Source organism: Ochotona princeps, chromosome 2 (genome assembly GCF_030435755.1).
Source record: "Ochotona princeps isolate mOchPri1 chromosome 2, mOchPri1.hap1, whole genome shotgun sequence".
NCBI lineage: Eukaryota > Metazoa > Chordata > Mammalia > Lagomorpha > Ochotonidae > Ochotona > Ochotona princeps.
The window spans coordinates 374,401-401,369 of NC_080833.1; the positions used below are offsets into that span (position 1 = coordinate 374,401).

At 64.8% G+C, this 26,969-nt stretch overlaps 1 protein-coding gene across 1 annotated transcript; it reads left to right on the forward strand.

Moving 5' to 3' along the window:
- Positions 1 to 5,872: 5,872 nt before the first annotated feature.
- AGRN (agrin) lies at positions 5,873 to 26,467 on the forward strand. The gene is made up of 36 exons (XM_058674042.1): positions 5,873 to 6,123; positions 7,461 to 7,719; positions 13,175 to 13,222; positions 14,596 to 14,811; positions 14,895 to 15,119; positions 15,235 to 15,459; positions 15,551 to 15,757; positions 16,617 to 16,835; positions 17,045 to 17,239; positions 17,323 to 17,523; positions 17,615 to 17,763; positions 17,855 to 17,960; positions 18,185 to 18,301; positions 18,372 to 18,536; positions 18,631 to 18,774; positions 18,879 to 19,000; positions 19,073 to 19,178; positions 19,275 to 19,610; positions 19,783 to 19,920; positions 20,205 to 20,332; positions 20,406 to 20,520; positions 20,609 to 20,728; positions 20,806 to 21,132; positions 21,244 to 21,436; positions 21,518 to 21,733; positions 21,820 to 22,049; positions 22,152 to 22,286; positions 22,618 to 22,714; positions 22,785 to 22,949; positions 23,039 to 23,150; positions 23,927 to 24,043; positions 24,132 to 24,324; positions 24,401 to 24,488; positions 25,197 to 25,421; positions 25,553 to 25,656; positions 25,842 to 26,467. The coding sequence occupies exons 1-36, from the start codon at positions 5,938 to 5,940 to the stop codon at positions 25,997 to 25,999; spliced, it is 6,087 nt and encodes a 2,028-aa protein (XP_058530025.1). The 5' UTR covers positions 5,873 to 5,937; the 3' UTR covers positions 26,000 to 26,467.
- The last annotated feature ends 502 nt before the right edge of the window (positions 26,468 to 26,969 follow it).

The following is a 26,969-nucleotide window of genomic DNA, read 5'->3' on the forward strand; positions in this document are numbered from 1 at the left end:
GAAGTGGGGGCAGGCAGGGAAGACCCAGGCTGTAGCACCACAGGTGAATGCCAAGGAGAGGCAGGCCATGCCAGACTGGACCACAGCACCGACCAGCACACACAAGATCACAGTGAGTGGGGGAATAAGCCTAGAAGGAAAGCTCTGTAGGCTCCTCTGCTGGGCCACTGCTCCCACTGTGAGCATGAGAGCTGGGACTGGGAGCAGACCAGGCTGGCCGGGGCTGCAGCACCCACTGGCCTGCGTGTGAGCTGGGTCAGGGGGACAGTCAGGCTGGGCTAAGCGAACATATCCACTGGTGTATGCATGAGCCAGAGTAGGTGCAAGCTGGTGGGGCTTTGCTGCAGCATCAGCTGGCAAGTGCCAGGACTGGGGACAAGTCATGTCGGGCTGGGCCGCAGTGCCAGCTGGAAAGTACAAGATCTGGGGTTGGGAGTGGGCCGAGTAGGGAAATGGTGAGCACCATTCTGATGGGCTGCAGCTCCCACCAGTGAGCATGAGAACTAGGGCTGGGGGGTGGGCCTGGCTGCACAGGCAGTGGCTCCCACTGGCATTAATGTGGGCTGGATGGTCGGGTTGTTGGGCCAAGCTAGGCTGCAACACTCATTGGTGTGTACAAAAGCCAAATGGGATGTAGGATAGACCAGACCAGTCTGCTGTGCATACTGGCCTGTGCAGGAACCACGGCCGGGGGCAGGCCTGGAGGGGGTCCCAGGGGTCGCTCCAACTAGGTTATAGTTCCTACTGGTGTACGTGAGAACTGTGTGTGTGGTGGGCAGGGTTGGGCTATTCCACAGAATCTGAGATGGGGCTGAAGACAGAACTGACCAGGAGTGGACTCCACCAGCGTGTATAGGGTCAGCCAATGTGAGCCACAGACCGAGTCAGCCCTACACTCACTGGCACACACAGCAGTCAGGCCTGGGGTCATCTCAGCAAGATTTTTGGGGGGATTTCCCCAACTGGACCATTGGATTCAAAACACTGACCATGAGGAAAATCACAGGTTCTGTGGTCTCACTGTGGAATGCATGTGTCAGAATGGGGCATTGCTCGGTTGCTAAAGACGGTGCAGTGGACGGCATGCCCAGATGTACTCAGGGCACATAATAGCCCTTTGGAGCCTGCAGAGAACATCTAGTACCACAGCAGAGGATGGAGGGCAGAACAAATTGGACAACTCTCCTGGCCAAGGTTTGACAGCAAGTATCTGGGCGAGTGGAGACTCTGAGGTGGACTGTGTTGACCAGTGGACCTTGGAGGAGTTTTCTCAATCTTGGAGCAACGAAAGCAACAGCTCTCAGAACTACGGAAACCACAGAAGCAGTATCCTCTGCCACGCTCCCCATCAGGGACCCCGGGATGATAGAGTGGCCGTCCCCCATCCCCGGCCCCGAGGCAGTTAGGCTGCTGGGAGCAGCCCTTTCCTCCACACCTCGACCCTTCCCACCTAATCAGTGGTCCACCTGGGCATACATCTTTCTCAGATATGTAAACATCATCAAAAATAAAATAAATTTACAAAATAAATATATATAAGCATAAGAAAGTGACAGAATATTATAGTTGGGACTGTGTAAGAATTAAAGTAATAGGGTACAGTGCGGTGTGGCCTAGCGGCTAAAGTCCTCGCCTTGAACGCACCAGGATCCCATATGGGCACCGGTTCTAATCCCGGCAGCTCCACTTCCCATCCAGCTCCCTGCTTGTGGCCTGGGAAAGCAGTCCAGGACGGCCCAATGCTTTGGGACCCTGCACCCGTGTGGGAGACCTGGAAGAGGCTCCAGGTTCCGGCTTCGGATCGACAAAGCACCGGCCGTTGCGCTCACTTGGGGAGTGAATCATCGGACGGAAGATCTTCCTCTCTGTCTCTCCTCCTCTCTGTATATCTGACTTTGTAATAAAAATAAAATAAATCTTAAAAAAAGAATTAAAGTAATAAAGTTTGCTTATAGCAAACAAATGTAAGGGTTTACATGTTTTCCTGAAATTTTATGATGCTCAAAATTTTTAAATTAAGAAAAATCAAAGGCCCAGTGCAGTGGCCTTGGGCTAAAAGTCCTCGCCTTGAACACGCCAGGATCCCATATGGGCACCGGTTCTAGTCCCAGCAGCCCCGCTTCCTGCCCAGCTCCCTGCTTGTGGCCTGGGAAAACAGTCGAGGATGGCCCAAAGTTTTGGGACCCTGCACCCGTGTGGGAGACCTGGAGGAAGTTCCTGGCTCCTGGATTCGGATCGGCGCAGCACCAGCCGTTGTAGTGACTTGGGGAACGAATCATCGGACGGAAGATCTTCCTCTCCGTCTCTCCTTCTCTCTGTATATCTGACTTTGCAATAAAAAAAAAGTATTTAAAAAATAATAAAATAAAATTCTTAAAAACAGAAGAATCAAATGTCTGAATTATGCACCAAAAAAAGAGAAAGCAAGCAAATTCTTTCATTTCCTTTTGTGATGGCCTTGACTTCCTGAGTTCCCGGCAGTGCTCTGCTCTCGAGGCCCTTACTGCAGTCAAGCCTGGGGCAGGTGGGCAGGGCTGGTGGCCTGGGACATCTCGGAGGTAGGGCACGGGACAGGACTCGCTACCAGTGTCCCAACATTCCTTGTTTGTTTAGACAGTTCACTCAATCTGAGCCCCTCTGGTTTGTGTCCTGGGCAGCAGACTTGAACCTGTGCCCACCGGTGCCCACCTGTGCTATTTAAAATTTTGTGTTTATTTATTTTTAAATTTTTATTTACTTGACAGGGATTGAGCAGAGAGATCTTTTGTCCGCTGCTCACATACCAAATGCCCACAGCTAGGGTGGGGAACTCCATCTGGGTCTCCCTCTTGGGGACCCAGGGATGGGGGCTTTTGCTGCCCCCAGGTACTCCTGTGTGGGTGTGGCATCCAAGTTCCTGTTCTTGGTTGAGTTACGTTTTGCGTGTGGAACACACAGGAATTCTTGACATGTTCAGGCACACACTGACAAATGTCTTCCTGTTCTGCAGCTCGCTGCCCCGATGCCTGGTTCGCTCATTTCCACAGACCACGGGCACCCTTGGCTTTCATTAAGGAGCCACCTGCCAAGGCAGCCAAGCTGGCGGGTGCGCTCTGGGGCTGCGGTTCCTGCATCTCCTGACCTTGCTGATTTTGCACAGTTTACATCACTCATCCTGCGTCTGGCAAGGGCCTGGGGCCTTGAGGAGGTTTCTGAGCAACTCCACGCGGTGTGGGATTACAGGTGTCCTGGTCTTCCCAGTGACCACCAGGACAGGAACTCCACGTCCCTTCTTTTTTTTTTAAAGATTTATTTATTTTTATTGGAAAGGCAGATATACAGAGAGGAGGAGAGACAGAGAGGAAGATCTTCTGTCTGATGACTCACTCCCCAAGTGACTGCAACGGCCGGTGCTGCGCCGATCCGAAGTTGGGAGCCAGGAGCTCTTCTGGGTCTCCCTTGTAGATGCAGGATCCCAAGGCTTTGGGCCATCCTTGACTGCTTTCCCAGGCCACAAGCAGGGAGCTGGGCAGGAAGCAGGACCACCGGGATTAGAACCAGTGACCATATGGGATCCTGACGCATGCAAGGCGAGGACTTTAACCATTACGCTATCGCGCCGGGCCCCACGCTCCTTCTTTCTGTTTTGTTTCCTTCACTCACACTGCAGTGTCCACAGAGGAAAAGGAAACCAAAACCAATCACCGCCCAGTGAGTCCTGGCAGCCCCGCCCCCAAGCCTGGCTCTTAAAAGGGCCTCGGGGTACCTGCTGGCAGCATTGACCTGGTGACAGTGAGGAGTCAGACCATAGCCAAGACCATGGTAAGCTGAGTTCACAGGAGGACCGAGATGTGTTCCAAATGATTCCCCATCTGGTGGGGTCGCCCAGAGTGAGACTCCGCTCTGGGACAGGGGAGCGTCAGCGCTGCCTTGAAGCCCCAGGGTAGGGTTGTGAGGGGCACCACTGTGAGTGGAGAAGCAGACCCCCAGGGAGCAGTGGACCTGGGAGCACTGGACTGGGGCAGGTGGTGGACCTGGGGCACTGGACCTGGGGGGTAAATTGGGAGGGTAGTGGACCATAGGGGTAAGATCTGGGGGCAGTGGATAGAGGAGGGGTGGGGCTGGGGGGCAGTAGGTGGGGTTGGGGGCTGGGGGCAGTGGACAAAATTGAGGGCTGAGAGGTTGTGGAAAGGGTTGGGGCTGGAGGGCAGTGGACGGGGCTGGGAGCAGTGGACAGAGCTGAAGGGCCGCAGACAGGGTTGGGGTTGGGGAAGTGGACAGGGCTGGGGGCTGGGGTTGTGGACGGAGCTGGGGGAGTGGACAGGGTTGGGGCTGGGGCAGTCAGTGGGCAGAGCTGAAGGGCAGTGGACAGGGTTGGGGGCTGGGGAGCCGAGTGTTGCAGGGTTGCAGGGAGCCGAGGCTGATTTCTGGTGCCACTTGCAGGACAGGAAACTGAGGGTGATGCGGCTGGACGGCACAGAGATCTTCGTGCCCCTGAGCGACTTCATGACAGTGTCGGAGCTGAAGCGGCAGATCACCGTGAGGGCCCGGGTGCCCGCCTTCCAGCAGCGCCTGGCTGTCCACCCCAGCGGGGAGACGCTGCGTGAAGGGGTCCCCCTGGTGGCCCAGGGCCTGGGAGCGGGAAGCACCATTCTGCTGCTGGTGCAGGACTGCGAGGGTCCACTGAGCATCCTGGTGCGCAACAGCAGGGGCCATTGCAGTACTTACGAGGTCCGGCTGACACAGACGGTGGCTCAGCTCAAGGAGCAGGTGTGCAGGCGCGAGGGTGTCCAGGCCAACATGTTCTGGCTGAGCTTCGAGGACAAGACCATGGAGGATGAGCACCAGCTGGGGGAGTATGGGCTATGGCCAAACTGCACTGTGTACATGAACTTGCGCCTGCGTGGCGGCACACACCGGCCCCCACAATAAAGCTGCAGAGCTACAGCAGTCTCCGTGTTGAATCTTTCCTCAGTCCCACTGCTGAAGAAGGGGGCCCATCTGTGGGAACAAGGTCTGACCGTCAGGGAAGGGGCAAGGGCCTCACGTAAGGGCCTCGTGGGAGCTGGCAGAGAAGCTGCTGGACGCAGAGCCATGATCAGCCCCTGCGGGGGGTGGGGGGTGCAGCAGACAGACCAGGCAGGGAAAGGGACCGTCAGGGTCCACAGGCCGCCCTGGGGGAGGCCGTGGTCTCGTCCCTGTCTGGGGACAGCCCAGGGACGGGGACTGGTGCAGCCGCACACGCCCACCTTGCGGGAGCGGTGGTGGCAGGAGAGGAGGGGTCTGTGTCGGAGACCCAGGAGCCCCCTGTCTCATCCATACTTGGCTTGGGGACCCCAGGTCCGTCTGCGCCCGGGGCCACTGTGCCGGCCCCGCCCCGCCCCTGCGCCATTCTCGGCCTTGACCGGGGGCACGGGCGGCCTGCAGGCCCTCCTCGTCCGAGCCGCTGGCCGGTTTGGGTGAGGGGCGCAGACGCAGCCCCGAGCCGCGGGACGCCAGGGGGCGCGCCTGCCTGCGGCGGGACTCGCGCCCTCGGACCCCGGCGCCGGCCGCACGCAGCCGGCGGGGGTAGGGACCCCCAGAGCAGGGGCGCAGCGCGGCGGGCGCGAGGGAAGCCCCCGCCGCCCCTCGCTGCGGCGCCGCCGGGCGCCCCTTGGGAGTCCGGTCACGTCGGCCGCAGGTTCTGCATTAACGCGACTTGAGCCGTGTTTCCTGGGCGGGGCGGCCGCGGCGGGGGTCCCCGCGCTTTGTTCGCGGCCGGCGCGGGTCTGCGGGCTCCGGGCGAGCCGAAGCCACCGGGCCGGGGGGCGGGGTGGGTGGGGAGTGCGGGGCGGGGTCGGCCCGCGTCCCGCCCCCGGCCCGCCCCGCGCCGCCGCCGCCTCCCGGGAGCTGCGTCCCGGCCAGTCCCGTCCGCAGCGCGCGCTTCCCCGGCCGCCGCTCGCCGCCCTCGGCTGCGCCATGGCTCGCCCGCGGCCGTGCGGCCCGGCCCCGCTGCTGCTGCTGCTGCTGCTGGCGGCCGGCGCCGACGGGACGTGCCCGGAGCGCGCGCTGGAGCGGCGGGAGGAGGAGGCGAACGTGGTGCTCACGGGCACGGTGGAGGAGATTCTCAACGTGGACCCGGTGCAGCACACCTACTCGTGCAAGGTGGGCCCCCTCCCCCCATCTCTGTGGCCGTGGGAGCGCGCCCGGGTCGCCCCGTAGCGCTCGCTCTCGGCGACCGCCCGGCCCCGGATCAGGTCTCGCAGAACTCTCGAGCTCCAGGGAAAGTTGCTGCCGCGCCGCCCGGTCCCGGAGATACCGCCCCCCCCTTCAAAGCCTCCCCTTTGCCCGGAAACCTGCGCGTCCCACCCCCCACCCCTCCCCACCCGCGAGGGAAGGGAGCGGAGACTGGGGAGGGGGCTCGCTGGGCTCGGAGCTGCTCCTTCACACAGAGGCCTTCAGCCGGCCGAGAGGGGGTGACCAGGAGGCACAGGGGTGCGCTGCTGCCGGGGGGAGGGGACCACTGCAGTGGCCGGGGGCGGGGCCATGGTCCTGTGCGGGTTTGGGGGGTGGTTGGGCAGGTGCTCGGTCCGGCTCCTGGGAGCCCCTGGGGTCTGCTCGTGGGAGGGCTCCGGGGACCGAGTCCAGGTCCCAGGACCCCAAATCAGATCACCCCTCCGCTTCGGAGACCTTCCTCCCTGTGGCCTGTGCTGCTACAGCTGGGATCCCCCCGCGGGCCCCCTCCCCTCCACCGCCAGGGCACCGTGCCAAGCCCCTGCAGGGTTTTCCCGGCTTCCTCCGGGCTCCTGGGTGTGGCTGGGGTGGGGGGAGGCGATGGGAGTCCAGCCCCCTCCCAGCAGTTGGCTCCTTTCAGCCTCTGCCTTGGGGTGGGGGGACCTGGACAGGCCCTGCAGGGCCAGCTAAATGCTGAGCTGGGGGACCAGCAGCCCTGTCGCCTGAGGCTCTGCCCAGGAGCCATTGGCATTAGGGAATCCCTCTCCTGGTGTGGGTCCGAGCAGGTGCCCTGGGGGCCCCCAGAGCAGGAGGAATGGAGGGTGGAGCTGGCCTGTGCTGCCCAAACTTGACTCTGGCTCACGGGCACCTTGAGTGTGTTGGCTTACCGGCAGGGAGGAAGCACTGGCAGGGGACTTGGCTGGTCCTCTTGCTCAGGACCCCTGTATTCAGGGTCAGGGTTCCTGGCTTTACCTGGGGGAGCCCCAGGCTTTGAGGGGAGCAGAGGGAAGAGGAGGAGGTGGGGCAGGCAGGCCTCACTCAGCCCCCATAGTCCAGCCTGGGCCGAGATGCAGGCCTGAGAGTTGGGGTGTGGCAGCGCGTCACCGATCCTGCTCATGGGCAACTTGGCAACATGGCCAAGGTGCATGGGCAGTGATGCCATCTCCGTACCCTGCAGCTCCTGCCCAGTGTTCGGGTCTCCTGAGCAGCCGAGCCCCCAAGGGATGGGAGCTGGTGGCACCTGTGATGTGACACCATGTCCTCTCCAGGTGCGGGTCTGGCGCTACCTGAAGGGCAAGGATGTAGTGGCCCAAGAGAGCCTACTGGACGGTGGCAACAAGGTGGTGATTGGCGGCTTTGGAGACCCCCTCATCTGTGATAACCAGGTGTCCACTGGGGACACCAGGATCTTCTTCGTGAACCCCGCACCACCCAGCCTGTGGCCGGCCCACAAGAATGAACTCATGCTGAACTCGAGCCTCATGCGGATCACGCTGCGTAACCTGGAGGAGGTGGAACTCTGCGTAGGTGCGTGGCTGCGGCGTGGGCTGGGGTGCTGTGTGGGGGCAGGGGGCAGAGGAGCCATGGGGCCTGGGCAGTGGCCTGGCATGGGACGTGGTCTACGGTGCTTCTCGGGCTCCTGACCTCCCCACTGTGCCTCTGGCCACTCCGAGGTCAGCAGCCTGGGCCCGTGCTCCCCTCTTCCTGGGCCCCTTTCCAGCTGAGACGCTGGACCAGGTGGATGTCCCCAGCTGTCGGTGTGCAGCAGCCCAGGCCGTGTGGCAGCCGCCGTGTGCGGGGGTGGGGGGTGGAGTTAAGGGCAGGAGGAACCCTCTGAGGAGGTGCTGCCAGTGTGCCAGAGGGCCTGCAGAGATGTAAGGCTGGGGCTAGGGCCCAGCGGAGCCCCCATATCCTGTCTCCCCTCAGTGCTTCCTCGGGGGCAGCGGACGGGGTCGTGACTTCCTGTCTTGGTCCGTTCAGCTGGACAGGGAGGTGCTGTCTGCAGCCCGCCGTCCTGCTGTGGTGCTGGCTGTGCAGGCTACCTGCTGCCAGCCACCTGCAGGGTCCAGGGCCGCAGCCCAGAGAAGCCTGTGGCCTGGGACTAAATGGGGGGCGGCATGGACCCCGGATGGGCTATGGGACTCTGATACCTCGATTGGGCCAAGAACGATGAAGAAAGGCCTTGCCAGAAGGAAGACTGCTTCCTGCAGGGCCAGGAATGCCAATCATTAACTGGGAGTTGGGCGGGTCCAGCTCGAGGGTCTGTGACTCAGAAATGGCAAGGCCTGGTGGTGGGGTCGGAGGTCAGGGGGTGGGAGGGTCTCTGGCTTGGAGCAGAGGCTCCTGGGAAGGAAGGTTCCCAGACTAGGCCCACTCATCCAGCTGAGAGTGGGTGTGGCCAGGACTGCAGCTTCTCTGGGGGCAGCTTGTAAGGTGTTTGGAGAGCCCACCGTGGACGCGGCGGGCTAGGGGGCCCCTAGAAGGGAGGGTAGTAGGATGTGTCCCTGGGGTCAGGGCCGATCCCTGTGCCTACTTTCCTCGAACGGCTAGGTGCAGCACCCAGCCCTGTGGCAGCCCACCCTCTGGTCAGGAAGTCCCAGCCTGGAACTCCCACAGCCACAGGCTTGAGGGCTAGGGTGGGGAGGGGCTGCCTGGAGCTGCCCACGCCGCAGGGCACTGGCTGCTGGACCACACACCTGGGACTCCCCAGCGACCCCTCCCCCTCAGCCCGGGGAGCTACATTCCTGGCATAACTGAGCCAGGTATGTGCCCCGCCCTCGGCGCCACCACCTTTGGGTTCGCTGGGGGAGGAACCCATGGCTTCCAGCCGCCCACGCGGGAGCTTGCTGTGGGTGCCTCCTCCAGCCATGTCTGGCCACCTGTTCCTGGTCCCGGCACTGTCCACTCCCTTTCCCACCTCGAGGAGATTGCTCCCAGGGTGCCCCTTCCTCCCCGCTGGAGGTCTGGGCTGAGAAAGGTAGTGTGTGTGGCTCCCCACCCCACCCTGCTGCAGGGCCTGGCGCTACCCTCACCTCCCTCCCATCCAGGCTGACTGTGGGGCAGCCCCAAGTTCAAGTGGGCGTCATGCTGGATCCTGGGCCTCACGCCCCCCGCCGCCCGGACCCATCCCCTTCCGGTGCCTCTCATTCTCGCTCTGCCCTGTGGGGACCCCTTCTTCTGAGCCCTTCCCCTCTCTGGTCTCAGGCAGGTCCAGGCTTGGGGCTGCCTGGGATCCGGCTTCTCCCCGGCTGGGGCCCCTGCTGGGGACAGCAACGACCTCCCCTCTCCCCTTGGGAGGAAGGAAGGCAGCACTGAGCTGGTAGAAACCGCCCACCCGGGAGAGTAGCCGACAGCTTCCGTTCCCTCTGCAGACTGGAAAGGAAAATGAGTTTGAAGCCACCCCCTCCCTTCCCCCCACTGGCTCCGTCGCCTGCCCTTGGGCGCTGCCAGGGCCTGTCTGCACTCTTAGGGGTGTTGCACCCCCACTGCAGGGCCAGGCATTAGGGAAGGGGGGTAGCGCAGAGCTTTCCTGCTCCCCTGGGCCTCAGCTGAGCTGGGGTGGAGGGCTGAGCTTGAGGGGCTCAGGGCAGGGCTTCTGAGGCTGTCCAGAGCTGGCCTAGCTGGGCGGATGTGCCTGGGGCCCAGAGGAGGTGGAGCCTCCCAAGGGTGGTCCTGGGAACTTCCTCTGAGGAAGACCCCCTGCAGGCAGGACCACAGCTGGACCCAGAGAGGGCCCCTCCTCCCATGGGGTGGAGCGTCAGGCCTGCCGGTGCCCCCTGGGCAGGCTGTGTCTGTGGGTCTCCGGCTTGGCCACCCCAGCCCCCAGCCAGGCACCTTCTCCCGCCCTGAAGGTGCAGAGCTGCCGATGACCATGGGGTGGCAGGACAGCCTTGTGGTCAGGCAGGGCCAGGGCAGGTGATCCCAATCCTGGACTACGTCACCCCCAGCTATGCTGGCCCCTTGGCTACCCTAGCAGTCCCCTGGCCAGCCAGAGGCAGCAGGCTACCCAGGGGTGGCCAGGGCTGAAGGTCCCACGCATGAGCAGGGGTCGCTGTGCAGTCCACTTGTTCCATCCCAGGCCTTCCTGGGCCTGTGGGTGTTGCCTGGGGATAGATGGGAGCTGGGCCGGGTCCCAGGCCTTCTCTGCCCTCACCTGCCTCTGCGTTGTCCCTGCATTGTGCAGCAGGGCCCACTGCGAGGCCAGACCTTCAGCAGGGACACACCACTGGTCACACTTGGGCACGCATCATCTGTTCCTGGAGGGCCTGGCTGGAGCTGCATTTTGTAACTGGGAAGGGAGGGACCCCGCTCCCCCTTCACCTCTTCCTCTCAGCTGCACCCCTGCTGGCTTCAGTGCCTCCTCCTGCCCCTTCCCAGCCTCTGCCCTGCGCAGGCTCCATTCGGGATGCAGGGAGCACTGCCAGGACCCTAACCCTCCCAGGTCATTCCCCTGCATGCCACTCCAGCCGGGTGGTGAGGGAGGCCCCCTTTCCGAGGATGAGCTGGCCAAAGTGGGGACCTGAGCTGCAGCTCTGGGCTCACTTGGGAGAGCCAAGGGACCTCGAGGCCATTGGGCCTGCGGCGGGCTGCGGAAGGAACCGCCTGGCGGCCCCATTGTCCAAGAAGGCCGAGGGGGGCGGAGACGGCGCAGCCCGAGGCCGGACCCCGGGAGGCTGGCGAGACAGACTGGGACGCAGGCACCTGTGGGACCCCGAGCCCCTCGGAGCCGGACACCAGTCGGAGCGCAGGGGTCTGCCGGCGAGGAGTTGTGCGCTTGCGTGCGGGGTGGGCGGTGCCCCAGTGGACTCCTGTGGCCCTGCCTGACCGACCCCTTCCCGGAGAGCCAGACTACCGCCGCCCCTCCGACTGGGTGGGGGGTGGTAGTCTTCGTGAGAAGGCGGGCCCCCAGTTTTAACCCTTTTCGAGGTGCATTTGCGGGCGCCCTTGATGCTGGTGCCAGCTCGCCTGGACCGGGGTATCCCTCACCGGAGACCCGGGCTACCCGGCGTGAGGCGCAGGTGCGTGCCCTGTCTCAGGGCGGGAGCCTGTGTGGGACGCTGGGGCCGAGCAGGATCCCAAAATAGCTCTGGCGACCGGGCTCCCCTCCCCCAGCTGGGCCTGGGGCCTCAAAGGCCCTTTGTCTCTCGGAAGGCACCCTCGCGGGGGCGGGGGCGGGGCAGGGCCAGCCTCGGCCCCCTCCCTGGGCCGGGGTGGGACCCCGCGGTGGCGGGGCAGCCAGTCGTCCCCGACCTCGCCCGGGTCCCGGCCAGGGCGAGAGGCGGATGCAGATGCGTGGGCACCTCCCCGCGCCCTGCCCGCCACCTTCCTCTTGGCTCCGGGCCAGTCCTTGCTCCAGGCGATAAACATTCGGACCCTGCCCTGGTGCCCCGGGCTGGCATGGGCTGGACCAAGGTCCAACGGGAGGCAAAGGCAAGGCAGGAGGCTGCCCAGGCTCCTGTGCCCACGCGGGAGGCGAGACGCCGCCGATTAACCCGGGCTGCTCCGTGGGGAGGCCACCGCTGGTGCAGGTGGCCGGAGGGGCCGGCCTGATGTGGCCAGGGCTGGTGCAGTGGAACCGCGCAGGACAGGGGCTTGTCCCCGTGGGCCTAGGGGTGGCTGCCCTGTGGAGGCGCAGGTTCCAGCCTGTGTCAGAGGACAAGGTCCTGCAGGGGCCTGGCGGGAGGCCTGAGGGGGACGTGCTTTGGGGGGGCGGTTTAAGGAGAGGGCGCATCCTGGGTTCTGCCGCGGGGAGGGAGGCAAGTGCGTGGGCACGACTCGGTCACGCGGCCCGCACGTCTGCAGGGACGGAGTCCCACGGCTCCCGGCAGAGGTCAGGAACGGGGGCGACCTCGGGGTTCAGGGTGGCCAGCATCGCTGGCGGAGAGCGGGGCTCGCTCTGCGCCCGCCCGCCGTGACGTCATGGCCGCGGGGTTCCCGGGACGGCCTCTGGGGGGCGCTCCAGGCCCGTGGCTGTTTCCCATGTCTCATTTGCATGTTTTCTCGCCGCCCCCGGAAGCGAGTTGGGGGCGCCCGGCCGTTTCGAGGTGCCGCTGTCAGTTCTAGGGAAGGGAGGCGGCTCCTGGGTCGGTTACCTTAGCCTCGGCTCCCGGCGTGCACCCCGCGGGGTGCGGTCCCCTGGAGCAGGACCCCGCAGCCGAGGGTGAGAGGGGTCCCACCGTCACGGCACCGCACCCCACCCCGGCCCCCGGACCTACCTTCCCGCACGTCCTTTTGTGCGGTCCTCTCGGCTCCGTCCTCGCCGCCCCAGCTGCGCTGCCCGCGGGGGAGCGGGGTCCCCGGAGACGCTTCCTTTGTCTGAGCTCCCCGCCCTCCCTCCTGCGCCCCTCGCCCGCGCGCAGCCCGGCGCTGCTGCTGGAGGGCGGGGGGCTCCTCCCGCCCAGACCCCGGCCGCGCCCCGCACAGCCCCGGCATGCACTTGCGGGGTCTGCCGCCCCCGGGGCTGTGATGACCGCAGTCCGCCTCCGCCGGCCACCGGCCAGGGACCCACGATGGGGAGCGCGGCCCCGTGAGGACCCCCAGGCCTCGGGCAATGCCTCCGCCGCTGGAGCGGGACCCGCGGCGGCGGCCCGGCGCCTCCCTGCTGGTGCGGTACTTCATGGTGCCCTGCAACGCCTGCCTGATCCTGCTGGCCTCGTCCACGCTGGGCTGTGCCGTGCTGCTCTTCCTCAACAATTGTAGGTGGCCTCTAGGCGTGGCCACCGGCTGGGGGCAGGGGGCACTGTGAGGCTGGGGGCTCTCCCTGGGGCCCAGCCCACCTGGGCTGCACACCTCCCCATACACACACAGGTGACAGGTGTCATGTTAGGAAAAGGGGGCAGTGATGGGAAAGTCAGGGCCTTTGCTTTTGTGCACTGCAGGCCTTGGCCAGCCGGGATTCAGGCTGGGCAGGAGTGCCCCCCACCCCAGGCTGCGTGGAGGGGTCTTTTCGAAGGGTCTAATAAGGAGATTCCCTCTTTTCCAGATAAACCGGGGACCCACTTCACACCTGTGCCTCCAACGCCTGCTGATGGTGAGTTGGGGGGCTGGCTGGGGGAGGGTCTTCTTAGGTTCCCACTGCTCTGGACCTTGGCACTTCCTTCTCCCAGCTCTAGGCAGCGTGGAGCAGGGCTGGAATCTGCTCTGAGCTCAGGCAGGAAGGCAGGGCCATGGATGGGGCTGGCTGGGCTCCCTGGGAGCAGGCACTGACCGGGCACAGAGGCCTCAGGGCTGGGCTGTATGTGCTGGCCGGTCACACAGGGTGGGGAGGAAGGACTTCTTAGAGGGCCTGCTGTTCTCTGCATGTGGTCACTGAGGTTGTGGTTGTGGCTGGCAGGGATAGCTTTGGGTCCCTGGGCTGACAGGGGGACAGCCTCAAGTGCAGTGCTCCTATAGCCCAGACAGTAGCCCGACTTGGTGGCCACAGAAGGGCTTCTGCATCTTGGTGACTGTCGGGGGTCCTTGAGGGTGGAGTACTGGCCCGTTTACTTGGTTGCCTGGACCCAGCCCCTTCTCAGACAGCCCTGGAAGAGCCTGGAGGCCTCCCAGCATTGTGCCTGGCTGGGGGAAGTGCAGTGCCGCGTGAGTGGCCGGGGTGCTTCCCCACAAACACAGGAGTCTTCTTAGGTGGGAGTGAGTCGTTGCCATGACAAATCCCTCCTCAGATTCCGGTTGCTGGGCCTTTGGAGGGAGGCCTAGGGCCTGCTCTGCTCAGGGTGGCTGACTCAGAGGCCAGGGGTTCAGATCTGCCCATTGCTACTGCGCATCTGGGGACCACACCCAGTCTTCTTGGAGGGACTAGCCCCTGGGCTCTGGTGGGCTCTACAGCTGTTGGTGGTGTCCAAGTCTGGCCTAGGGTGAAGAGTGCCTGTGCTGGGTGGGGTGGAAGCTGCGTGCCCGGGAGCCTCGCAGCTGGAAGGGTATAGAGGGGCTAAGAGGCAGATGAGCTGGCATGGAAGCAACTGGCAGCTTGAAGAGCGGGAGGTCAGGTGGGAAGGGGTGAGAGCAGGGCTAGAGTGGAGGTGGGGCTGGGGAGGATGCAGGGGGCAGGGAAGGGGCCCAGGGAGCAGGTGAACCGGCTGTGCTCCCTGGGAGGGAAGGTGGCAGTGGGGGCTTGGCAGGTGCTACGCTAGCTTCACTCCCCTCCAGGTGGGCTGGGCTGGGCCAGGTGTTTCCTGTATGCAACCTGTGGAGGGCATGTGGGGCTTCTCCTGTGCTGAGAGCAATCTGGTGGGCCAGGAGTCCTGGGGTGACTGTGCCTGTAGATATTTGCCAGCTGGAGATGTATATGGCCAGGCCCAAGTTGAGGGGGCTGCACGGGGGCCCCAACCCCCTCTAACTGCATCCCGGCCACTTGGGGACTGCTGGGGGACCCTGACCACTGATCGACCCTCCCTCATGCCCTAGCCTGCCGAGGAGTACTGTGTGGCTTTGGCGCAGTCTGCGAGCCCAGCACTGAGCAGCCGGGCCGTGCGTCATGTGTGTGCCCTCCCCGCGCCTGCCCGGCTGTGGTGGCACCCGTGTGTGGCTCAGATGCATCCACCTATAGCAACGAGTGTGAGCTGCAGCGTGTGCAGTGTAGCCAGCAGCGCCGCATCCGCCTGCTGCGGCGCGGGCCCTGCGGTGAGTGCCAGCTGGCGGTAGGTAAGGCATGGGCACTACCTGCACCAGGGACCTCCTGACCCCGCAATCCCCACGCCCCATAGGCTCGCACGATCCCTGCTCCAACGTGACCTGCAGCTTCGGCAGCATCTGCGTGAGCTCCCCCGACGGACGCATGGCCTCCTGTCAGTGTCCCACATCCTGCCGTGGGGCCCCCTCTGCCACTGTGTGCGGCACCGATGGCAATGACTACCCGGGCGAGTGCGAGCTGCGTCACCACGCATGCACACGCCAGGAGGACCTGGCCAAGAAGTTTGATGGCCCCTGTGGTGAGTGTGCTGTGCTGTGTGTTGGAGTCGGAGGTGGGATGTGGCGGAGGGGCCGAGCTGCAGGTGCCCGTGCAGGGCAGGGAGCAGGCTCGACCCCTGCCCTCACTACCCCCAGACCCTTGCCAGGGCGCCCTCAGTGACCCAAGCCGCCTCTGCTGGGTGAACCCACGCACACGGCTTCCAGAGCTGCTGCTGCGGCCGGAGAACTGTCCTCCACGGCGCGCGCCTATTTGCGCCGATGACGGTGTCACCTACGACAATGACTGTGTCATGGGCCGCTCGGGCGCTGCCCGTGGCCTCCTTCTGCAGAAAGTGCGCTCTGGCCCGTGCCAGCCCCGAGGTGTGTGGGAGGGGGGTCCGCCTCTAGGAGGGATCATTCCAGGCCCCCAGAGCCCTGGCTCCGGTGTCTTGACCCTGTACTCTACTCCCAGACCAGTGCCCTGAGGCCTGCCACTTCCATGCCGTGTGCCTGTCCCGCCGTGGCCGAGCAAGCTGCTCCTGTGACCGTGTCGTGTGCGACGGGGCTTACCGGCCCGTGTGTGCCCAAGATGGCCGCACCTATGACAACGAGTGCTGGCGCCAGCAGGCTGAGTGCCGGCAGCAGCGCGCCATCCCTGCCAGGCACCCGGGCCCGTGTGGTGAGCGTCGCAGGGCTCCCTCTGCCCCCTCCTCACTGCCATCTCCATCTGTCGTCCTACTCCTTGGGGTCCTGGGCCAGGGCTGGCAGCATGGGGATGCCTGGGGGGAACGGGGCCTCATGCCCTCGGGCAGGGGCCCTGCTTGGAGGTGCTGGCCTCCTGAGAGTCACCTGGGTTGAGCTGTCCACTCTGATGTCATTGTGCTGTGTGAGGACGTGGGTTCAGTGAACACCTCGGATGTGGGGTCAGCCTGTGCACCTGTGGGCACCTGTGGCCAAGTCCTGGTCTGGGTCTGAGCAGTGGTCGCTGGCTGCGGGGTCCTGCCCACGTGTGTCCGACCAAGTCAGTGTTCTCTCGGTCCACCTGTCCTCTGGTCTGTCCCTGGCTCCACTTCTTTGGCCCCGCCTCCCCTCTTGGCTCCGCCTCTTGTGTCTTCCAGTCTGACCTGCTGGTGGATGAGGCGCCGCGCGGCCCCGGGAGCCCACGCCGAGGTCTGCCTCTGGGGCGGGAGGGGGGCGTGGCTTGCTGCTGCCTGGCCTTGTGGTCCTCAGAGCAAGTGGACAGACACCCCCTCCCCCGCAAGGCTCTGGGCGTGGCTCTGGGGCGTGGGCCCCTCCCGCCCCACTGCCTACAAATCCCCAGGGCTGTGGGTGGGGGCCCAGGGGCCTGGGGAGCCTGCTCCAGTGGTTTCCACTGTCCCGGTCTGCATCGTGTGTGTCTGTCCCTTTCTCGGCTGCTCCTGTGCGTCTGGCTCTTGCTCCACCACCCCCGCCCTAGGAGGGGGACAGCTGTGTGGGACCTGGTGGCTGAGGGGAGGCTAGCAACTCCAGCCCTTAGCCCTCCTCCCTGTCCTCTTCAGACCAGGCCCTGTCCCCCTGCCGTGGGGTGCAGTGTGCATTTGGGGCCACGTGCACCGTGAAGAATGGAGAGGCTGTGTGCGAGTGCCAGCAGGCCTGTGCTGGTGCCTACGACCCGGTGTGTGGCAGCGATGGTGTCACTTACGGCAGTGCCTGTGAGCTGGGGGCCACAGCCTGTGCCCTGCAGCAGGAGATCCACGTGGCACGCAAAGGGCCATGCGGTCAGTGGTGGCAGGTAGCAGGTGGGTGGGTGGCTGTAGGACCCGTGTGGTGAGCAGGGGGCTGTGTGGTTGTTGGTGGTGGATAGCAGGTGTGAGGGGGGCAGCAGGATCTGCGTGGTGCATAGGAAGCCATGCAGTTATTGGTGGCAGGTAGCGGATTAGGGTTAAGCTTCGGCAGCTGTGGTAACGAGCTGCCACCCTTTACCCAGATCCCTGTGGGCAGTGTCGTTTTGGGGCACTATGCGAGGCTGAAACTGGGCGCTGCGTCTGCCCTTCCGAGTGCGTGGCCTCTGCCCAGCCAGTGTGCGGCTCTGATGGGCACACGTACGCCAGCGAGTGTGAGATGAATGTCCACGCCTGCACACACCAGATCATCCTGCACGTGGCCTCAGCTGGACCCTGTAGTGAGTGACACCTTGGGGTCCCGCAGCCCAGGGTGCTGTGCCCACTCCTCGGCCGGCTGACCCCCGTCCGGCTTCCCCTGCAGAGACCTGTGGCGACACTGTGTGTGCCTTTGGGGCTGTGTGCTCCGCGGGGCGTTGTGTGTGTCCCCGGTGTGAGCACACACCCGCCGGCCCCGTGTGCGGCAGCGATGGCATCAGCTACCGTGACATCTGTGAGCTCCGGGCCACCGCCTGCCAGCGGCAGACACACATCGAAGAGGTCCGGGCAGGGCCGTGCGAGCAGGGTAGGCCTCGGGGGTGGTCTGGCTGCGGGGTGCCCGTGGGCTCTGGCCGGGGCCCTGGGCTGATTCAGCAACCCCTCCGCACTGCCCATAGCCGAGTGTGGGTCAGGAGGCTCCGGCTCTGGCGAGGGTGGTGACTGTGAACAGGAGCTGTGCCGGCAGCGTGGTGGCATCTGGGACGAGGACTCGGAGGATGGCCCATGTGTCTGCGACTTCAGCTGCCAGGGCGTCCCACGAAGCCCCGTGAGCCCCCAACTCTGGCTGGCGAGCCCTCCCCCACCCCACCCCAGCTCCGGCAGGGTGGGGGTCAGCCTGCCGATGCTGCCCCCTGCAGGTGTGTGGCTCGGACGGGCTCACCTACAGCACTGAGTGTGAGCTGAAGAAAACCAGGTGTGCAGCCCAGCGGGAGCTCTACGTGGTCGCACAGGGGACCTGCCGAGGTGCGTGGACGCTCACAGGTGGGGCACACTTCCTCCTGCAATGTGTCGTAGCCTGTGTTTCATGTTTATGTTTTCATGTGTATGCATGCAGACATGTGTGTCAGAGTAGCTCTCTCCTGCCCCTCGGATGTTGGGCCTCTCTGTGACCTTGCTCCCAGCTGCCCAGGCCTCTGTGGGTGCTGGTGTCGGAGGGTCCCTCACAGGCTGTACCCCACCCCCCATAGGCCCTACTTCAGCCCCATTGCTGCCTGTGACTCCCTGGCACTGTGCGCAGACCCCCTATGGTTGCTGCCCAGATAATATGACTGCTGCCCTGGGCGTGGGCCTGGCCGGATGTCCCAGTGAGTATCATGCCAGCCCCAACCCGGTCAGAGCAGCCTGGCCACCTCGGTGACCTCGTCCCCCCTGCAGGTGCCTGTCAGTGCAACCCACACGGCTCCTATGGAAGCACCTGTGACCCAGCCACTGGCCAGTGCTCTTGCCGTCCAGGTGTGGGTGGCCTCAGGTGTGACCGCTGTGAGCCTGGCTTCTGGAACTTTCGCGGCATAGTCACCGACGGACGGAGTGGCTGCACCCGTGAGTGGCCCCCAACCGCACCCTGCGACGTGTCCCTCCCATCGTTGCTGGCGGGAGGGGGCAGGGCAGTGAGGCCTCGGCACCCCCCCTCCAGCCTGCAGCTGCGACCCACGCGGTGCTGTGCGAGATGACTGTGAGCAGATGACCGGGCTGTGCTCCTGTCGGCCTGGTGTGGCTGGACCCAAGTGCGGGCAGTGTCCAGGGGGCCGCACCCTGGGCTCCAGCGGCTGTGAAGCAGGTGAGGAGGGGCTGGGGCAGGCTCCTCCAGTCCTGTATCTAGGATGGGGCGTGATCTCCCCTGGTGTCTGAGCTGGGGCGGGACCCCCCTCGTCTTTGTTGCAGACTCGCCACCTGCCTCCTGTGCGGACCTGCAATGTGAGTTCGGGTCCTCATGCGTAGAGGAGGACGGCTCTGCCCACTGCATCTGCCCGGCCCTCCCCTGCCCAGAGACCAACACCACCAAGGTGAGGGCATGACCAGTGGGGGGACCAGGACTGGGCCAGAGGATGCCACATCTGAGCGCCTGTGCCCTGCAGGTCTGTGGCTCCGACGGCATCACCTACGCTAGCGAGTGCCAATTGCAGACCATCGCCTGCCGCCAGGGCCTGCTGGTCTCTGTCCAAGGCCTCGGCCCCTGCCAGGGTGAGGCCTGAAAGTTCCTGCCCTGGCATGGAGCGGGAAGGCCCAGCCCTGCCTCGCCCCAGCCCTACTCCAGCGCCAACACCACTGTCCTTGCAGAGGCTGTGACCCCCGGCGTCCACCCGACGTTCTTGCCTGTGACCTCCCTGGGGCTCATCCCAAGTCAGCCTGTGCTGCCGCAGCTGCCCCACACCCTCCCCCCGCTTCCCAGCAGCACCCTTGGGAGCCAGCCCACCCCCCCACCCTCACCTCTACCCCGGACTACCGCTGGTATCCCCAGGACCTCAGCACGGCTGGTGCTGACGGCACCCCCCACTGCTCCCCCTGAGGCCACAGGCCTTGCCACATCTGCCTTTGGTGGGTCTGGCAGTGCCGACGGAAGTGGGGACGAGGAGCTGAGTGGGGACCAGGAGGCCAGCGGCGGAGGCTCAGAGGGTGAGCAGGGACTGGGAGTTGTGGAGCAGGATGGGGGCTGGGGTGAGCAGACTGGTGAGCCCGTAAGAGGAGGGCAGGGAGCTTAGGGATGAACGGGGGCTGGGGACTGGGACTGGCAGAGGACAGGAGCCAGGAGGCCCCAGTGAGCTGGGCTCAGACAGTGCCTGTGTAGGTCCTGAGGTTCCTGGGGGCGGCAGCAGGGTGACCCTTGGGCCCCCCGTCGAGAGGGCTTCCTGCTACAACGCACCTTTGGGCTGCTGCTCTGATGGCAAGACTCCCTCCCTGGACGCCGAGGGCTCCAACTGCCCTGGTGAGTAGGCGGCAGGGCTGGGCGGCCGGAGGAGCAGCCCTGCCCAGCAGCAGGTCGATCCTGGCCTGGGCCCACGTGTGGGATTCCGGGTGCGAGCCCAGGACCCCCATGGCTGACCTATCTCTCTCGTTCAAGCCGGCCTGGGGCACCTGCTCCAAGGAGTCCACCCGGTAACTGGTGCCAGCCTCACCCCAAGGACCCCACTAACCTCATGTCCATCTCACTAACACCTCTGGGGAGGCCAGGCAGGTCATGGGCTGGCACTCACTGCCCATACCCCACAGCCACCAGGGCCTTCCAGGGCGTGCTGGAGCTGGAGGGGGTGGAGGGGCAGGAGCTGTTCTACACCCCGGAGATGGCCGACCCCAAGTCGGAGCTGTTTGGGGAGACTGCCCGGAGCATCGAGAGTGTGGTGAGTGGGTGTCCCTGGTTCAAGCAGGGCCCCTGGGGTCACCAAAGCCTGAGAAACCACTCCCTGCCCACAGCTGGACCACCTGTTTCGGAACTCGGACGTCAAGCAAGACTTCCGCAGTGTCCACCTGCGGGACCTGGGGCCAGGCAGGTCTGTCCGGGCCATCGTGGACGTGCACTTTGACCCCAGTAAGTGCCACAGCCGCAGGGCCCCTGGGTAGCTGTGAGCAGGGAGCTGCCCGGGCCTCTGCCATGCCCAGCATATGTCCTCCTCCAGCTACAGCCTTCCGGGCGGCCGACGTGGGCCGAGCCCTGCTCAGGCAGATCCAGGCGTCCAAGCGCCGAGCGCTTGGGGTGAGACGGCCGCTGCAGGAGCACGTGAGGTTCCTGGACTTTGGTGGGTGCCCGCTGCCCACCCTGCCTTGCCTCGCACCAGCCCTTGCTGCCCACCCTGATGGCCTCTGCTTCCCCCAGATTGGGTTCCAGCCCTCCTCACCGGAGTCACGACAGGAGCCACATCTGCTGCCACCACAGCCAGGGCCACCACGGGCCACTGGCCTCCCTCCACCGTGACCCCTAGGACTCACACCAGCCGGCCTGCTGTCCGGGGCACAGCACCCCTTACGACGCGCAGGCCCCCGACTACCGCCCCCAGCCGGGGACGGGGACTGCGGCCTTCGCACCCCAGGCCGTGCGACTCCCAGCCCTGCCTCCATGGGGGCACCTGCCAAGACCAAGCTGGTGGCCAGGGCTTTGCTTGCAGCTGTCCAGTGGGCAGGGAAGGTGCCCTGTGTGAAAAGGGTGAGGAGGGTCTTCCTCACAAGTTGGGGCCGGCAGGGGGCCAGGGCTCAGCTGTGGGGCAAAGGGACCCTCGCCTGTCCTCTACCTGGGCCCCACCCCTCTCCACTGCAGCCCTGCACCCCTCTGTGCCAGCCTTCGGGGGTCACTCCTTCCTGGCCTTTCCCACTCTCCGTGCCTACCACACGTTGCGCCTGGCCCTGGAGTTCCGGGCACTGGAGCCGCGGGGATTACTGCTCTACAATGGCAATGCCAAGGGCAAGGACTTCCTGGCGCTGGTGCTGCTGGACGGCCACGTGCAGCTCAGGTGGGTGTGGGGTGAGGATGGGACTCGTATGGAGCAGGGTGAGGAAGGCGCCATGAGTCTGAGCCTCCCTTTCGCTCCCAGGTTTGACACAGGCTCAGGGCCTGCGGTGCTGAGCAGCTCCGTTCCCGTCCAGCCGGGCCGGTGGCACCGCCTAGAGCTGTCCCGACACTGGCGCCGAGGCTCACTCTCTGTGGATGGTGAGGCCCCTATTACGGGAGAGAGCCCCAGCGGCACGGACGGCCTCAACCTAGACACAGAGCTCTTTGTCGGAGGTGTCCCTGAAGACCAGGCTGCCGTGTGAGTGCTAGTGGGCAGCTGGGCCCCGACCTCCGTCTGAGACCTGACCCCTGGTCTCCCTGACCCCAGCCCCTTCCCTGCTGCAGGGTGCTGGAGCGGACCTCTGTGGGCCTGGGCCTGAGTGGCTGCATCCGCCTACTGGATGTCAACAACCAGCGACTGGAGCTGGGCGGATGGCAGGGGTCAGCTCTGCGGAGTAAGGACGTGGGCGAGTGTGGACCACACCCCTGCCTACCCAACCCCTGCCGGGGCGCGGCACCATGCCAGGCCCTGGAGGACGGCATGTTCCACTGCCAGTGCCCGCCAGGCCGATTCGGTGAGGCTGGGGTGGGAGCTGGGCAGTGGGGAGCAGGGAGGTCTGGGGCTTGGGGGTTTAAGCAGGTCTAAGGCTTCTTCGCTGTCCTTTCCCCTTCCCCAGGCCCCACCTGTGCTGATGAGAAGAGCCCGTGCCTGCCCAACCCCTGCCATGGGGCTGCCCCGTGCCGTGTGGTGCCTGAGGGAGGGGCCAAGTGCAAGTGCCCCTTGGGACGCGGTGGTGCCCTCTGCCAGACAGGTGGGGGAGCTGTGGCCCGGCTTTTGGATTGGCTGGGGGCCTTTGAGGGCGGGGCTTTGAGGTGGGGCTGTTGAATGGGTTTACTTTGAAGGGCCACAGTGGAGGTCTCCCACGCCCTGATTCACTTCCCATTTTGGCTGCCCCTGCTGAATCCCAGAGCCAGGAGCTCCTTCCAGGTCCCACATGGGTTCAGGGGCTCCATCTGGATCCCACATGGGTACAGGGAGCTGGGTAGGAAGTGCACTGGCCAGGTGCAGCTTCCCAGGCAGCCACTGGGTTTCACGCTATGGACTTGGCCTGGACCCCAGCTGACCAGGTCGGGGTCTCCCAGCCTTAGAGCAGGACAACTCCCGGCCCTTCCTGGCGGAATTTGGCGGCTTCTCCTACCTCCAGCTGGACGGCCTACACACTTTCGACCGGGACCTGGGGTTAGTCTGGTGGCCAGGGAGGGCGGGGGGGCAGCGCAGGAGCCGGCTGCTCTCAACCCCATGTGTGCAGGGAGAAGATGGTACTGGAGGTGGTGTTCCTGGCCCGACGGCCCAGTGGCCTGCTCGTCTACAATGGGCAGAAGACGGACGGCAAGGGGGACTTTGTGTCCCTGGCACTGCAGGACCAGCACCTGGAGTTCCGCTATGACCTGGGCAAGGGGGCCGCGGTCATCAGGTGGGCGGGCCTGGACCTTCGCCACGTCCTACAAGGCCCAAGTGGGTGACTGAGTGCTTGTTCATGGTGGCTCTCCTTCCCCCCACCAGGAGCAAGGAGCCGGTCCCTCTGGGCAGCTGGACTCGGGTGTCTCTGGAGCGGAATGGCCGTAAGGGTGCCATGCGTGTGGGTGATGGCCCCCGTGTGCTGGGAGAGTCCCCGGTAAGTGCCATGAGGGGTCCCCATGGGGGTACACTTGGTGGGCTCTCACCAGCGTACATGGGCTGCAAGAGTGCCGGGACCCTCCCAGCCCCACTGTGATGGTGGGGCTGTGCGGCGCTCACTGGACTGTCCTCCATCTGTCCTGGCTCTTGCTGGACTGTCCTGCGGCCACCCCGCCTCTCGCTGGACTGTCCTGCGGCCACCCCGGTTCTTGCTGGACTGTCCTGCGGCCGCCCCACCTCTCACTGGACTGTCCTCCATCCGCCCCGGCTCTCGCTGGACTGTCCTCCGGCCGCCCCGGCTCTCGCTGGACTGTCCTCCATCCGCCCCGGCTCTCGCTGGACTGTCCTCCATCCGCCCCGGCTCTCGCTGGACTGTCCTCCGGCTGCCCCGGCTCTCGCTGGATTGTCCTCCGGCTGCCCCGGCTCTCGCTGGACTGTCCTCCGGCTGCCCCGGCTCTCGCTGGACTGTCCATCCGCCCCGGCTCTCGCTGGACTGTCCTCCGACTGCCCTGGCTCTGTCTGTCTCCTTTCTGCCCTGCTGCTTTCTGGCTCTTGCTCTGCACCCCCACATGTCCTGCGGATGTCAGAAATCCCGGAAGGTACTGCCCCCCAACTAGCCCCTAGAACAGCCCCCCTACCCCCCAACCAAGCCCCAGCGTCTATCTTTTCTCGTGATTGCCACCACCTTCTAGATAAGCGGGAGCCAAGTGGATTCCTAGGGGTACTGTGCAGGATCCCCCTGTCCCCAGCCCCTTACCTAGTGTCCACCTGCAGGTGCCGCACACCGTCCTTAACCTGAAGGAGCCACTGTATGTGGGGGGGGCTCCTGACTTCAGCAAGCTTGCCAGGGCAGCCGCTGTGGCATCTGGCTTTGATGGTGCTATCCAGCTGGTGAGTGGAGCTGGCAGTTCCAGGGGTGTTGGACAGCAGGTCCTTCCCCGACTCTAGCTGACAGTCTCACCCTCCTGCCCTGGCCCAGGTTGCCCTGCAAGGCCGCCAGCTGCTAAGCCAGGAGCACGTGCTGCAGGCAGTGGACGTCGCTATCTTTGGGGATCATCCCTGTACCCAGGCCTCAGGCCATCCCTGCCTCCACGGGGCTACTTGTGTCCCACAAGAAGCTGCTTATGACTGCCTCTGCCCCCCGGGCTTCTCGGGGAGGCACTGTGAGGAGGGTGAGGTTGCAGGGAGCCTGGCAGGGGTGGGACGGGGCATGGAGGTGCAGGCCCCCTCACTCCAGCCATCCCTCAGGGCTGCTGGAGCGGTCAGCCGGGGACCTGGGTGCGTTGGCCTTTGACGGACAGACCTTCGTGGAGTACCTCAGTGCTGGGACTGAGAGGTGAGGCCCCTGGGGCCAGCGTGCTGCCCTCCGCCCACTGTGCTGTCCTATCTGCTCCTCCTTCCTTCTTACTGTCTCTGTCTCTTTGTTTCCAAGCGAACTGGCCAATGAGATCCCAGTGTAAGTAGCACCCAAACCTCTGCTCTTCCCAGGCTGCCACACCTGGGCTCCATCCAGGCAGGCGTGGCGCTAGGGAGCCAGCCCTGTGGCCACAGCCATGGGGTACACACGTTAGTGTGTGTGAGGGGTTTAAGTGTCTGCGGGTGTGTGCACAAGTGGGATAGTATGTGTTGGGATATCCTGGGGGACTTTTCTAGGCAGGTGTGCCCTCAGTTGATACCCATGTCTCTTTGAACTGAACATGGCCTGGGCCATGCCCGCTGGCCACGTGTTTGCACATGCATGTTACACATGCTCCTCAGTGGGTGGGGGTCCCTCCCGCATGTGTTCCATGGACCCTGCTGGTCCCGCCTCCTCTGCTGCTGTTCAGCCTGTCTGTCCCCCTCCTACCTGCTCACCTGCCTCCCTCTCTTCCTGCCGCTAAGCCCTGAGACTCGGGACTCCGGGGCCCCTCACAGGTGAGCACAGGGCAGTGCCTGCTTCCACACCCTGCATCTGCCCCGGCCTCCGCTCTCTCCGTCCCCCCATCCACCAGCTGTCACTGTCCTCTCCCTGTGCTAACCTGCAGACCTGACTCCTCTCCCGCAGTGAGAAGGCACTGCAGAGCAACCACTTCGAGTTGAGCCTGCGCACGGAGGCTACACAGGGGCTGGTGCTGTGGATTGGCAAGGCCACAGAGCGGGCAGACTACATGGCTCTGGCCATCGTGGACGGGCGCCTGCAGCTGAGCTACAACCTGGGCTCCCAGCCTGTGGTGCTGCGCTCAAGTGTGCCCGTGAACACCAACCGCTGGCTACGCGTCCGAGCACACAGGTCAGCTGGGGGCAGGGTCCGCCAAGAGTGTGGGAGGAGCGGAGACTGATTGACTGCCAGCTGAGCCTGACCGCCGTTCAGGAGGCCCTGTGGGAGAGGGATCCCGTAATTGGCCCTGCTTGACCCTTCAGGGAGCAGAGGGAAGGCTCCCTCCAGGTGGGCAACGAAGCCCCAGTGACCGGCTCCTCCCCGTTGGGTGCTACACAGCTGGATACAGATGGAGCCCTGTGGCTCGGTGAGTATGAGGGGAAGCCAGGAGACTTCCCCAGGGGCGAGCTCTGTCCTTCTCCGCCCTGGCCCGGGCAGCACGTGTGCAGTGGCTGGGGCTGTGGGCAACAGGCTCAGGCATCTGGGGGCTAGGGACCCTGGGCTCGTTGGCCTGGAGTCACGGGTTGTTGATGCCCGTTGTGTGTCCTGCAGGGGGCCTGCAGAGGCTGCCAGTGGGCCAGGCCCTGCCCAAGGCCTACAGCACAGGCTTCGTGGGCTGCCTGAGGGACGTGATGGTGGGCCAGCGCCCCCTGCATCTGCTGGAGGATGCAGTGGCCAAGCCGGAGCTGCGGCCCTGCCCTGGCCCGTGAGCCGACCCTGCCATCTGCCAGCCCGCCCTCGCAATGAACTGTTTCTATTTTTGTAAAGTTGTTGCTTTTTGATACAATTCCCTTGCCCATCTGAGGGCCAGGGGGTCCACCGGCCTGGGCTGCCCTCCGTCCAGGCATGCTAGACTGACTTGGGCCATGGGGGTCAACCGCCAGCAGCCTCTGGCTGGGTTCTTCATGTGCCCCACCCCGGGCAGGCCCTGCCCACACTCCAGGAGCCCTCCAGGCCCTGGCTGGAGCTGATCTTCCGTCCTCCCCCACCCTGTCCTGCGTCATGAACAGGAGGCCTGGCCCTGCCCATCCTGTCTGCCTGGGCAACCTGTGTCCTCAGGGACAGCACCCGGCCTTGGGCTGGGCACAGCTATGGCATGCAGTGATGGGCTGTGCACTGCTGCCCATGGGCGGGGCTGCTGTCCTTGTCTGACCAGACGGGGGATCCACAGGCAGCAGTGGACAGTGGCTGTGAGGTGGGCAGAGTGGGTGGTGGGAGCTGCATGGTATCACATTACTAACTCCCCCTCCCCCCATGTGTCTGTCAGTCACCAGGAATTAAAGAATGGAAACCCAAAAGCGGTGTCTGTCCCCATTGTCACCCCCTGCCTGCAGGTGGCTTTTGGCTCAGCCTTGGGGCATGGACCCTGGTGTTGGGCCCCCTTCACTGGCCTGAGGGAGCAGGTCCCGTGCTTGGGGCCTTGAGGGTACTGGCAGTTGTACAGGGTGACCATGGGCCCAGGTGGGTGGCTTGGCCAGTCTGGGCTTCCAGAAGGCTCCAGAGATGGCTGACCCTGAAGTGACAGCCCCAGCCCCACTGTGCATGGCTGGAGTGCAGGGTGCCAAGAGGCCATGGGGCCGGGGGCGGGGAGGTGTTGCTGGGGGCCAGTGGAGCCCCCAGCGCTGTGCCACCATGGGCCAAGGACTGGACCTTTTGACCTGGCGAGGCTTCCTGTCTGGA

What these genes read in the sequence shown, in the direction of transcription:
- AGRN (XM_058674042.1), top strand. Translation starts at nt 5,938, where the DNA reads ATGGCTCGCCCGCGGCCGTGCGGCCCGGCCCCGCTGCTGCTGCTGCTG. An exon ending in TGGTGCCCTCTGCCAGACAG is followed by an intron (nt 22,287 to 22,617) that starts GTGGGGGAGCTG and finishes GGGGTCTCCCAG; the next exon opens with CCTTAGAGCAGGACAACTCC. An exon ending in AGATGGAGCCCTGTGGCTCG is followed by an intron (nt 25,657 to 25,841) that starts GTGAGTATGAGG and finishes TGTGTCCTGCAG; the next exon opens with GGGGCCTGCAGAGGCTGCCA.